Here is a 14346-nt window from a genome sequence, read left to right as displayed (position 1 = left end):
CAGAAGCATGGATTGTAATCCAAAATGGGACAAAGTTGGCATTTTTCAATGTCATCCCATTTCAGATGATGAGGTGGTTAAACCAATTAACAAAGAGGCAAAACCTGTAATTGATGCTGATGGTAGCACAGATTCTGACACTGATACAGATGATCAGAATGAAAAGACCTCTTTTAAGAAATCAGATGGGTCTGACACTGATCTAGAGGTAGAATCTTTGCCAGATACAGGTCACCATTCTCCCAAGGAGGAGGAACCAGACCCAGAGGATCCCAGAGTATTGCGTAGATCTGAGAGAACTACCAAGGGACAAGCACCTAAACGATTTTCTAAAGAATTTGCTAAAGCTGCTATTTCAGATATGGCTGCCACTAGCAACACAAACTCAGTTTTTGAACCAACTAACTACAAAGAGGTTCAAAATTTACCTGAAAAAGATGCCGAACCTTGGCTTAACGCCATGAAAGCTGAATTGAATTCCCTAAAGCAAAATGACACGTGGGAATTGGTTCCAGCAGAACCAGGCATGAAACTTGTAGACAGCAGGTGGATTTACAAAACCAAGACTGATCAGACTGGTAAAGTGGTCAGATATAAAGCCAGATTAGTTGCACGTGGTTTTTCTCAAGTTCCTGATCAGGACTATCATGAGACATATTCACCGACAGTCAAATTTGAGACAGTTAGGCTGTTGATGAAAATTGCTGCAGAAGAGGGCATGACCATATCTCATCACGACGTTAATACTGCGTTTTTGTACGGAATTCTCAATGAGAGTATTTACATGTCACCGCCAGACGGAGTGCAGATAAAAAAGGGAATGGTGTGTAAATTAAAAAAATCCCTGTATGGTCTAAAACAAAGCGCTCGATGCTGGCACACTAAGCTGACAGAAGTGCTGTTTTCCTTAGGTTTCAAGCAAGGAAAGGCTGATTCTTGTGTTTTTGTTAAAGAATCTAACCAGCACAAATTGTACTGCATTTGTTTTGTGGATGATATTTTGTTTTTCTGGAAGGATGCAAATATTTACAAAACCACTCTTGCAAAACTGCAAAAGCATTTTGATATGAAAGACCTAGGGGAAGTCAGCAATTATCTCTCACTGGAAGTAGAGAGAAATAAGCAAGGTGATGTTTTGCTGCATCAATCACGTAAGATCAATGATGTGATTGAAAAATTAAATCTGACAGATGCCAATTCTGTAGACACCCCCATGGTCACAGGGTACCAACATGATACTAATGCTAATGTTTTTCCTGACACTACATTGTTCAGAAGTGTTTTGGGTAAACTTAGTTTTATAGCAAGGTGCACAAGACCAGACATTGCTGTTAGCGTAAATTTGCTCAGCAGATATGTAAATCAACCTACAGTGCAAGACTGGAAGGCACTGAAACGCATAGTTAGGTATTTAAAAGGCACTATGCATTACAGGTTGAAGCTTACTAGCCAAAAATCTGGAGGTCTTGAGATCTATGCCGATGCCAGTTTTGGCAGTGATACAACTGATGGCAAGAGCACCTCAGGTGTGTGTTATTTGTACAATCAGTGCCTATTTGATTGGTCTTGTAAGAAACAGGCAACAATAAGCATGAGTTCATGTGAAGCAGAACTCAACGCTTTAAATTTTTCCCTCATGAATGTAGAGTGGTTGTTGCAACTATGTGAGGATATGAGAGTAAAAATTTGTTGTCCAGTTCAAGTTTATCAGGACAACAAAGCCTGCATAGAACTAATCCATTCAGAAGGGTGCAAGCAAAGAACAAAACATTTGCTAATCAAATTGCACCGTGCCAGAGAATGCATTCAGAAGGGAGTTGTAAAAGTCTCATATATGCCAGGGAAAGAAATACCTGCTGATGCTTTGACTAAAGCTGTTAATAAGGAACAACTTGGTATATATGTAAAGAAATTGCTTTTGTGCTAGATTTTCATAATGGTCAGAATGAAAAGGGGGAGGTTGTGAGCATTTTCACCCCTCCCATTCTGAAAATCTGGTGATATCTGCTGTTGGGAGGGAACAGTTAGGAATTGTTACTTTGTTGTTTTTCATTCCTGACTCTGCTCTCTGCTGTGTGCTGTGTGCAGTTTAATATCTTCTGTAGACAAGATGGCTAAGTGAGAGGCTGTAACACTCACAAAGCCAGATCTGTAAATATGCAGTAGTTAATAGAAATAAATGAGGAATGTTTTGAAACCTCTACAAATGCTTCTGCTGTTTACTGCTGATTTGGTGCTCATAAAGCCCAGTTATGAGTCCATGATTCCCGGGTGTATGCTGAAGGTGTTCCAGACGTCCTGCCCAGGCATAGGGGCCTAAGAAGACCTGGACAGATCCTGGCATTTACCCACAGTGAGATGGGCACTCTGACTGAACCTTTTCCCACATTCTAGGCAGTGGTATGGTTTTTCTCCTGTATGAATTCTTTGATGCGTCGTGAGCTTGGCGCTATGAATGAAGCTCTTTCCACATTCAAAGCACTGATATGGTTTCTCCCCTGAATGAATTCTTTGATGGGCTGTGAGACTTTGCTTCTGGGTGAAGCTCTTTCCACATTCCAAGCACTGATACGGTTTCTCCCCTGAATGAATTTTTTTATGGGAGGTGAGACTTTCCTTCCAAGCGAAGTTCTTACCACATTCCAAGCACTGATATGGTTTCTGTCCGCTGTGAGTTCTTACGTGGGAAGTGAGATGGGAATTCCGATTGAAGCTCTTTCCACATTCCGAGCACTGAAATGATTTTTTCCCTTCATGAATTCTTTGATGGGTTGTGAGACATTCCTTCTGGGTGAAGCTCTTTCCACATTCTAAACACTGATAGGATTTCCTCCCAAAGGGATTTCTTTGGAGGGAAGCGGAATGAGAGCGTTGACTACATTTTCCTCTACACTCTGTATATTTACATCGCTTCTCCATTATGTAGACATTGTCATGGTCTCCCTCGTTTTTAATTTCCAGTTCATTACCACCTGCAACAAAGAGAGAAACTGATCATAGCCTCAGGAAGAAATGCAGCCCTAGATTATTGAACTTTGCTAATTAATGCTTGGGACAGAGGAAGAACAAAAGGGAAATAAATGTAAGGTCTTATAACAGGCTTCACTGCTTTTGTTGACAGCCCTTAATGGGAACCTGAATGTCAGGAATGGGTCAGCAATAAATCACATGGAATAAATGAAGTTAACTCTTTATGAGAACAAACAGGCTGCTCAGTAGTGTCAGGCCAAGTGAGCACAGGAACAATTCCCGTAGACTTTGCCACTATGAGGAAGTCGTGGCGACTTCAAGTCCCTGCCTTCCCACAACTGACTAAGCCTTCTCTTCTCAGTGGTCCTTCCCTTCCGCCAACACCACTGTCTCTGTTCCTTCTTCTGCATACCTCTTCTGGGTCAGGGAGACAAGGGGGGGAGGGGAAGCTTATCACAGCAGGAGGGCGAGACACCCTGCCTTCATCACCAGCCTGACTCATCTGTGCCTCTTGGCCTCCCTCTTCTTCACCACCTCCTTCATTTTCTTCCTCCTTTCCCTCTGACAACTCATTTTTGTCCCACCACCACACCCTGGGCTCTGAGCTTTCTCCCCCTGCTGCTTCCTCCCACCATTCCTCTACATCCAGCCAGTCCATGACAGTGAGATTTGAAAAGCCCGGGTCTATTCCAGGACAGATTTTGTTCTGCTGATTCCTGGAATTCACACCATACCAATGTCAGTCATCTCTTTTCTCAATGAAAAACTGACAGATGCAAAAACAGAAACAGAAAACGTGACAGAAGCTTCTTCAAATTCCATCACATCTCTGAAGGCCCAGATAGTTTAGACCAGTCCAACCTTGGTTTGGCAAAGGCAAAACCGGAGGAAGAATAAGAGTAGCTACCCCTCCATTCAGGGTTCACTGTGAGAGTGTCAGAATCCCAGATGCTGTAGGTGGTGCTGTTGAGCTCCATCAAAATACTGGAGGTCCATCATATATAGATACATACTGAATTTCAAAACAGACATTAGAATCCAACAGGGAGCCTTACTGAGAGTGTCCACGATCCCACAATTCTCCTGCATGACTTCCTTATGCAGAGCTCTCTGGTCAGGATCCAGCAATGCCCACTCCTCGTCTGTGAAATGAACAGCTACATCTTCAAAGCACACTGGACCCTAAAAGAAGAAGAGAAAAGCCTTGCTCAGATGGCCAACAGATTCTCTGCAACACAGAGCTCTGCTGCTTTCTGCCTGTTCATTCCTGTTGTTTTAATGGGATTGTTTTGCTGTAAAATTTAATTAAGGATGCACATTTTAACGTCTTAACAGAATTGTTTTATTGTTTAATGATGGGTATTCATCTTTGTGTAAATGGATGGAACTCCACCTTGTTTTCTTCAGATCATTCTCCCTGCTCAAGCATTCTCCCTTTCCTCTCCCCATCTACTGTTCTGGCGGGGGAAAACCTTTGCCGTGCCCTAAAGCCAACTTCAGGGGTGCAGGGGGTCACAGGGAGGGGAAGGAGGGGGAAAGTCCTACAGTATAATGCAACTGATGGGACTTGTGAGGTGAATTCTGGCCACTGTTTTTTATGGTTTGCCAATTGTCTAGAACAGGGGCTCCCAAACTACGGCCCCCGGGCCGGATGCGGCCCAATCGGCCTTCCAATCCGGCCCGCGACGACTCCCGCCGCCCGCTGCCGCCGCCCGCTCTCACGGCGCGCGGCGCAGCGACGATCTAAAAAATCGGCAAAAAATCGCCGAAAATCCTTTGTGCGCATGCGTATGGGCCTCTCCCGACCCGGAAGAGGTCATTTCTGGTGCACTTCCGGGTCGGGGGAGGCCCATACGCATGCGCACAAGCGATTTTTGGCGATTTTTCCCCGCCCGTGTGCGTGTGCGCACGGGCGCGCACTCCCCCGCCCTCCGGCCCGCTGCGCGCGCACTCCCCTGCCCTCCGGCCCACCGCGCGGTCGGCGCGGCGGGCACCGGCCCGCCGCGCAGAAAGTCTGGGGACCCCTGGTCTAGAAGCTTGTTTTAGCATTATATGTTAAATTGGTAAATAAAACTGCAAAGACTGATTAATAATACAAGCATCATTCAGAAGGCTAGTGAACGTGAGGTGATTTATTAATCATTCACAGGACATAAACCTTCTGGAATGGCATTTAAAGCCTTTTTTAAGGGCAGTTATCACAGAATTCAAGAGCAGCAGCCTCTTTCCCACAATGCTCCTTCTCCCTACCTGATCTGGTTCTAGAGCTGCTGTTTCTCCTCTGCCTCCATGCAAATATGGGTGAGGAGGTCTTCCTGGCATCATTCTGTCACCTGTGAGAGACAAAGGGAAGTGGCAGGCCATTAGCACATGCTTTTCTTCGAGGTGAAGCAATGCATCTCTAACTACAGGTAGGCCTCAGATAAAGTCTCACCTACTGAGTGACAGGTAGGTATCCGTGTTGAGTCGAAGCAAAATAAAAAAATTCCTTCAGTAGCACCTTAAAGTGAGTGAATTTTGACATTTGTATTTTAGCTACATAAAAATACATGTCCACAACTTAAGGCTTTTGGCCCCAAAAGCATCTGCCCCAAAAAGATGAAAAGAACCCACAGGTTAGTTTCCAAATCCACAGAATGTGACCAAATGAAGAAAAAACTCTTTCCTCCTTACCCATTGGCCTCTCTCTCCTGACCAACAGAATTCCCTTTGCGTCAGTGGAATCCGGGTCCATTTCTGCAAACAGATTCTTTTCCTGAAAGAGCAACAAGGATTCAAAACAGTGAATGGGGAGAAATATTAGAAAAGGAATGGGAGGGGCAAACACTTCAGGGTATCAGAGATCATTCCTAGGATGCTTCCCCCACCCCCACCCCCACCCCTGACAAAAAAGGAGGAGCCATCACAAAAGAGAGCCTATAGGGAATATCCCCAAGGACAGTCTCTCTCACCTGCTGCTCTGCCTCCTTCCTCTCCTCTGCCTGACTCAGGAGGAATCCTTCGGCCAGGGCCACTGCCTGGGAACTGGTCTCCGCTCCACATTCCCTCACCCAGTTCTCCATCTCCGGTGGAAGGACAGCCAGGAACTGCTCCAAGATCACCAGGTCCAGCATCTGATCTTTCGTATACCTTTCTGGCTTCAGCCACTGACAGTCAAGGCAGTAGAGGCGCCTGCAAACCTCTCGGGGTCCTTCAGCCTCCCGGTAGCAGAACTGCCTGAACTTTTGTCTCTGCACTTCTGAGCTGAAGGTGTTCTCCTCACCCAGGATCTTCTGCAGAGAGTTTTCCCAGATCCCCCCACTGCTCCCAGTGTTGATGGCATGGCCTCTTCCTACTTCTGGGCCAGCTGAGTCTTGCTCATCCATCTGGGCTCTCAGGAAGCCTCCAAGAGAAAAGAAGAGAGCTCTTGGTCTACTGCCCAGTTCCGTCTTAAGTAAAGGCGTCTGCAAATCCTACAAAGCAAATACATTGTTCTGTTAAGAAACAGATACATGCCCACAGGAAGAACAAAGTTCCCTGAGCAAGCATGGATGAGTCTTGCTCAGAACCAGGGCTGGAATTCATCACAGCCCAGACTCTGAACCCACCCCCTACCCACCTCGTTCCCCCTCTTTCTTTCCAATGTCTCAACAAATGAAACTGATTTACAAAAATGATACATGTAAAAATATAAGAGAGACACTGCATATACCTTTGTAAATGAAGAAATCTTTAATAAAACACAACTCATTCTGTCTAAAACAAACAAACAAACACCAAGAAAGCTCGCAGCATACTGTGAAACTGAATGTCTCAAAATTAACTATCAAAACACCAAGATACTTGCTTTCAGGGGGAAACCAAAGCTTAGAAGCTGGGAACTTCAAGGCCACAAATTAGAACAAGTCACAAATTTTAAGTACCTAGGAATGGTGGTACAGGCTTCAGGAACCAACAAACTTCACTTAACTCCATCAGGAGCTCTGCGGGGAAAAACAGCAAACTGTTTTCTTAAACTTTTTAGAGCCCAAGGGGGCTTTTTCGTCCCTGCGGCCCTAAAATTATACAAGGCCAAAACGTTGGCACAGCTCCTTTATGGATCTTTTCTGGGCCCGCCTTACTCTGCTTTCTCCCCCCTGGAGAGAGTTCAATCCAAACTCCTTAGAGCTCTCCTACATGTCCCCAAATGCATTTCATAGAAACATAGAATCATAGAGTTGGAAGAGACCACAAGGGCCATCCAGTCCAACCCCCTGCCAAGCAGGAAACACCATCAAAGCATTCTTGACATATGTCTGTCAAGTCTCTGCTTAAAGACCTCCAAAGAAGGAGACTCCACCACACTCCTTGGTAGCAAATTCCAAGGAGTGTGGTGGAGTCTCCTTCTTTGGAGGTCTTTAAGCAGAGGCTTGACAGACATTTCAAATGCATGGGTCAGACTAGAAATGGGGATGATGAGAGTGGAGGCTTATATCTGCCTAACATCAATCTACAAGTGGCTGACATTGAATCTGCTCTCCCCGAGGAATAGCCCCACTGATCCCCTGCAACCAGTTCCAGTCAGGCTGGCAGACAGTAGTCCTGAACACCCTTCAGAAACTGGGTTTTGCCCCTCAATCCCTTCTAAGTCTGGGGTTGGGCCAAGCAAAAGTTACGGTTAGGCAAAGAATCAGAGAGACAGAGAGACAACAGGACTGCTCAAGGTGCTCTGAATATAAAATTGGAGAAATCGAGAGAGAGATAGCCACACCAGCAGCATATCTCTTCTTTCTCGTATCCAAAAAGGCAAGAAGGGCTTATACTCTCGCCAGAAGCTCGGCTCTGCCCTCACCAGTCCTGGAAATATCCTTTTAAAAAGTCCCATATGCTCAGAGAATTTGTGCCTGTTCATTGGGGGAGATAGGAAGCTCAGAGCACTTATTTTTTAGATGTCCCTTTTATGAAGAGGCATGTAGTGAGACCATTGATCCCCTGCTGGTGAGGCTCACCGACACCCTGGAAAAGCAAAAATTTGATCTTCTCCTGTTAGGCAAAGACCAAAAGACGACCTGGATGGTCGCCAGATTCTGTGTACAGATCTGCAGGCGCATACCCCCACCCCCACCCCCAGATCCAAACTACTTCGTTAAGAAAATCCCCAATCTCGGTTCCTCGGGCGATTCTGGGTCATTTCTCTGCGGTAGCTTATCTCAAAGTTTTTAAGTGTCTATAGGCTTATCGCATTTATAAATTTTAAATTTACTGTTGTTCAATGTTTTAAATGTTTGTTTTCCTTCTGGGATTATACCCCCAAGTGCGTTTAATAAACTGGTCCCCGAATGTAATCAATAATAACCAAGTAACTGTCTTTACTTTTTTATGTACATTATGTCCGAATGTTTCCGTCTGGCTACAACCTCTGTGACCAAATGTGACTCATTCCTAAATCTGAACGGGGGTCATTTGCATGCCATTCCCCCCCCCCCCAGCAGCAAGCAGCGCATTTCTGCAAAGGAAGAACACAGTTGCAGACCTCCTGCAAAATCACCCGCCCCCTGGCTTTGCAGAGAGCAAGGAGGGGGTGCAGGACCCTCCACTGGCTGATTTTGGGGGGCCCCATACATCCTCGCCTGCAGCCCTGGGACCCCCTTTCTCTCCCATCCAGCCAAAGGGAGGAAAGAGAAGAGACTCACCAGATTGCAGGAGACGACACCGAGGCAGTGCTTGCAAAGGAGGCAGACAAAGCATTCACCGCCTCCCCCCCCCCCCCGCTTGCAGGAAGCGGCTTGGGAGAGAGGGAGGGGCTTTGGATCGGGAGGACCTGGTCCCACCCCCACCTTTCTTTCTGTCCTCTCTAGGAATCCGATTCCGTTCCGTGTAACCCTGGCAGAGCCAAGCGCCCCAAGCTCGCCCTTCCCTCTCTGCGCTCTCTCTCCAAAGCAGGCGCCCAGGAGGAGCCCCGCGCATTGCGCACATCCAGAGATTTTTTTAATTAAAGATTTTCTTGATTTACAGAAATATGTGCAATGTCTCTCCTAACATTTTTACAAATCAGTTTCATTTGTTGAGACATTGGGAAGAAAAAGGGGAAAAGAGGTAGATGGGGGAAAGATGGGTGGGGGTGGAGATCCAAAGATTTTTAAGGATGTTTAGGGAAGCATTTAATGTTTAATAGATTATTTGTATTTTAATATTCTGTTGGAAGCTGCCTAGAGTGGCTGGGGAAACCCAGACAGATGGGAGGGTTTAAATAATTTAATAATAATAATAATAATTTCGGGGTACCCTCCTGGCTGGGCTCTGAGCTGCTCCCTCCCTTGGCAGCAAAAAAACCCCAACAACACACACACGAGGAAAACTGGCAGGGGGAAAGATATACATTGCGATATACTCCCCCTTCCTTTCAACCCCATGCCATAAGTGTTTCTAAATACATTTCGTTAGTATTTTCTTTTTGTTCTCGTGTGTGTATAATTATCAGATTAATCTTTTTTACTTGTTTTTATTTCGCCACTTCTTAGGAAAAAAACAGCATTTAGCAGAGCAATGAATGACCCATGATTCTTAAAAGCCTTTACAATGCTCTACTCAATGCTTCAAATGTAAGTCTTAAAATATGACAGGCAAGAACGCTAAATGATGAAACAACACACGTTTTTACCAGGTATCTCACAGAGCCGCAGAAAACAAGGAGGTTGGTCAAGGGAGCCTCTGAGTTTACTGACAAGGGACAACCATTTGCTGTTTGTAATGCAATGAGTATTTGTCTATGGATGTCTGTGTTTTCTGAATCTAGAATAAAGAACAGTAGAAGGGGGGGTTGGATTATCAGGGTCTGGGGCATCTGCACAGGAGCACCTGGGAAAGATTTGTAGGTGCCATGGCACCCGCATGTGCCCAGTTGGTGAGCCCCTCACTCGGTTGAACACAAGCCAAATTCTCACGCAATGAATTTAAATACTTCCTCTCCAGCAGGAGTCCTTTGGTCAAAAGTCATTGCTCAGGCTACAGCTCTTAGGTCCCTGAGTGAGAGGTATCCTACCCCGTTTCATGAAGTGCTAATCGCTGTTTAGGAAGTCTGCTAAATTACTTCCGTTGTAGTTTTCTTGTGACAGGGAGTTCCATAGTGCACCTTTCCTCAAGCTAAGCACAGGTATCAGTTCTGGAGGTAGAGTGACCCCAAATCCCCAGGGTTGGTAGAAATGCCAAGGCAGAGACTAATGGGAGAAGAATTTTTAGCTTATGTAATTCTTCCCCCTTTTCCAGGGATCATCTGACCCATCCCATGTGAAGCCAGAGTCTCGGAAGCCTATATCTCCTCCCCTGAAGCCCAGGGAGACACTGCTGCCACCTTAATCCATTAGTCTACAGGCTCCTCAGAAGACTGAGAGACCCTGGGGAGAAATCCTCGGAGCCTGAAACTCCAAGTCCTAGATCACCAAACATTTTTGTGCCTCCGCCCCCCACTCCTCCCCAGTGCCCCCTACCATATAAAAGCATTATTCAGAAAAGCTGTTTGCACAACACACTGAGGAAGATAGCAACACAATGAATTCTAAAAGGTAACAGTTGCATATTTATTCAAAATCAAATGTACATAGTTTAATCAATACAACACAAAACCAATGAACTTGGTCATGCAGTGAAAGTTCTTCGAAGTCTGAGAGTTGTGTACACTGCCACACCTCTGCCTCATAGTGCCCCTCAGGAAAAAAACCTTCATGGGGCAATATCACCCACTTTAGGGACCAAGAGGAAGCCAGTGGTTGCAGAGGAGGAACCAACCTTTAACTGCCCAGGGGGGGCATTCAGGGGGTGGGGCCTCAAGTCAGCCAATAGCAACCCAGATTCTGGAGTAACTCCAGGCCACTGCTGAGACAACTGCTCTGCCTTTGCTGCAGGGTTGCTAGCTGTGGCATTGAAGCTGACTCCTTTGTCCCTCTCCATGGTGCTGATTCTGCCTCTCCAACCCATCCTGACTGCTGAGGATCTGGGTGCTACGGAAGTCCTCTTGCTAGTGCGGTGGTCAATTTCCCATGGACAGAACACCCATGTACCACTCACAAGGCTTTTCATCATCCATTCTCACTTCTCCTCTTCAGCTGTGTGACGCAACAGCAAAAATAGCTAATCCTATTCTAGGCTGCAAGGGATGCGGGTGGCATTGTGGTCTAAACCACTGAGCCTAGGGCTTGCCAATCAGAAGGTCGGTGGTTCGAATCGCCATGACAGGGTGAGCTCCTGTTGCTCAGTCCTAGCTCCTGCCACCCTAGCAGTCCGAAAGCACGTCAAAGTGCAACTAGATAAATACGTACCACTCCGGCGGGAAGGTAAATGGCGTTCCCACTCCGGCGGGAAGGTAAATGGCGGGAAGGTAAAGTGCGTGGAGTCTGGGGCAGTTTAGCGTCAGCCCCAAGCATCAGGTAGGTAGCCGTGTTGGTCTGAGTCGAAGCAAAATAAAAAAATTCCTTCAGTAGCACCTTAAAGACCAACTAAGTTTTTATTTTGGTATGAGCTTTTGTGTGCATGCACACTTCTTCAGATACACTGGAAACGGAAGTGTCAGACCCTTATATATATATATACAGAGGGTGGTGGGGGTGGGTGGGAATGGGTGATGGGCTGATGGGAGTGGTAAACCTGTGGATGGCTGTTAACGGCTGCTGATGGCTGCAATTAGTCCGGGGGGGGGGGGACAAGGGCTGAGGCGCTAAAGAAAGTTTGATCATGCATAATGAGATAAGAATCCGATGTCTCTATTCATCCCAGGTGGCTCCATGGTTTTAAGCTTGGTAATTAGTTCCAATTCAGCAACTTCTCTTTCCAGTTTGTTCCTGAAATTTCCCTGTAATAAAACAGCTGCTTTGAGATCTTGTATAGAATGTCCTGGGAGATTGAAGTGTTCTCCTACTGGTTTCTCTGTCTTATGGTTCCTGATGTCAGATTTATGACCATTTATCCTTTGGGGTAGGGTTTGGCCTGTTTGTCCAATATAGAGAGCTGAAGGGCACTGTTGGCATTTGATGGCATACACAATGTTAGAAGATGAGCAATTGAATAGTCCTGAGATGGTATGTTGGATGTTGTTGGGGCCAGTAATGATGTTGTCCGGGTGTATGTGGCAGCAAAGTTGGCATCTGGGTTTATTGCAGGCTCTGGTACCAGTGTCCATGTTAAGTCTGGTGGTTGTATTATTGTGGGGGAGGAGTTGTTTAAGATTGGGTGGCTGTCTGTAGGCAATGAAAGGTCTTCGGGTTAAGTATGCTCCAGGTTGAGTACTCCGCGGACCCGTCTGGAATGGATTAATCCACTTTCCATTACTTCCAATGGGAAAGTTCGCTTCAGGTTAAGTACAGACTGTGTACTTAAACCGAGGTACCACTGTAGTTTGGAGGATCCACATTGATTAAGTCTATATGACCACTTGAACCTTTGATAAAGTCCTCATATGTCTCTTGGCCAGTTGAACTGTATTCCAGGATAGGACCCAGAATAAGGCTAACCTTATTCAATAGAAGCACTAAGTGATGTTGTTCCTTCATTCCACTGTCAAGTTTCTGCCTTGTAAACTCTCGTGAGTTAGATCTCATTTCCTGGACCTTATCTTTGGCTCTCAAGGAGTTGGGTAGAAAAGGTTTTATTGGTGTCTTGTGACTTCACAAGTCAATCTCCTTTATGAGTGTCTCTGTAAACCTGCTGGATTAGAGTGTCCATTTTGGAATGAACTTCTTTCTGACAAATAAATGTCAAACTAGAACAACTTTTTATGTGTATGTGGTTTTATACTATTTTATTTTGTTCTACTCAACTTTGTTCGAAACTATTCAATTTTGTAATTGGTGGTTTTATCTTGATACTGGTCACTGACAGTAATAAAATGACTACTGCTGCTGCTACTACTACTGGTATGCATTCTTAGATGCGAAGTTAGAGTTTCCTTCCAGGTGAAGCTCTTTCCACATTCCAAGCACTGATACGGTTTTTCCCCTGTATGAATTCTTTGATGGGGAGTGAGACTTTCCTTCCGGGTGAAGCTCTTTCCACATTCCAAGCACTGATATGGTTTCTCACCTGTATGAATTCTTTGATGGGCTGTGAGATGGGGCTTCTGACTAAAGCTCTTTCCACATTCCAAGCACTGATATGGTTTCTCCCCTGTATGAATTCTTTGATGGAAAGTGAGAGTTAATCTCTGGGTGAAGCTCTTTCCACATTCCAAGCACTGATATGGTTTTTCCCCTGTATGAATTCTTTGGTGGTTCGTGAGGCTATCCTTCTGGGTGAAACTCTTTCCACATTCCAAGCACTGATATGGTTTCTCCCCTGTATGAATTCTTAGATGGGCTGTGAGATTGGTCCTCTGACTAAAGCTCTTTCCACATTCTAAGCACTGATATGGTTTCTCCCCTGTATGAATTCTTTGATGGAAACTAAGAGTTAATTTCTGACTGAAGTTCTTTCCACATTCCAAACACTGAAATGGCTTCTCCCCTGTATGAATTCTTTGATGTGTCTTAAGGATAGCACTCTGACTGAAGTTCTTCCCACATTCCAAACATTGATATGGTTTCTCCCCTGTATGAATTCTTTGATGTGACTTAAAATTGGATCTCTGATTGTAGCTCTTTCCACATTCCAAACACTGATATGGTTTCTCCCCTGTATGAATTCTCTGATGGGAAGTGAGACTTTCTTTCCGACTGAAGCTCTTTCCACATTCTAAGCACTGATATGGTTTCTCCCCTTTATGAATTTTTATATGAGATCTGAGACTTTTTTTCTGAGTAAAGTTTTTCCCACATTCCAAACACTGATATGGTTTCTCCCCTTTATGACTTCTTTGATGGGTGGTGAGATGGGCACTCTGACTGAAACTCTTCCCACATTCCAAACATTGATATGGTTTCTCCCCTGTATGAATTCTTTGATGGGTGGTGAGACTTTCCTTCCAGGCGAAGTTCTTACCACATTCCAAGCACTGATATGGTTTCTCCCCTGAATGAATTCTTTGATGGGAAGTGAGACTTTCCTTCCAGGCGAAGTTCTTACCACATTCCATGCACTGATATGGTTTTTCCCCTGAATGAATTCTTTGATGGGCGGTGAGACTTTCCTTCCAGGCGAAGCTCTTTGCACATTCCATGCACTGATATGGTTTCTCCCCTGTATGAATTCTTTGATGGGTTATGAGACTTTCCGTCTGGGTGAAGCTCTTTCCACATTCTAAACACTGATAGGATTTCTTCCCAAAGGGATTTCTTTGGAGGGAAGTGGAATGGGAGTTTTCATTAAATTTCCCTCTACATCGCTTCTCCATTGTGTAGACATTGTCATGGTCTCCCTCGTTTTTAATTTCCAGTTCATTACCCCCTGCAACAAACAGAGAAACTGATCATAGCCTCAGGAAGAAATGCAGCC

General features: G+C 45.2%; 1 protein-coding gene across 1 annotated transcript in view; it reads right to left on the bottom strand.

The window, feature by feature from the left end:
* Positions 1-14346, bottom strand: part of LOC118092288 (zinc finger protein 585A-like) — a 30523-nt gene that overhangs the window by 5953 nt on the left and 10224 nt on the right. Inside the window, exons 6-7 of the mRNA XM_060280533.1 lie at positions 12832-14298; positions 2367-2582 (exon numbers count right to left, since the gene is read on the bottom strand). Of these exons, the coding sequence (XP_060136516.1) occupies positions 2367-2582; positions 12832-14298 (1683 nt within the window). The remainder of the gene's footprint in view (positions 1-2366; positions 2583-12831; positions 14299-14346) is intronic.

Source organism: Zootoca vivipara, chromosome 12 (assembly GCF_963506605.1).
Source record: "Zootoca vivipara chromosome 12, rZooViv1.1, whole genome shotgun sequence".
In the NCBI taxonomy this organism is placed as follows: domain Eukaryota; kingdom Metazoa; phylum Chordata; class Lepidosauria; order Squamata; family Lacertidae; genus Zootoca; species Zootoca vivipara.
Note: the sequence above shows the minus strand (reverse complement) of the source record. Positions and strands in the feature narration are given on the sequence as shown.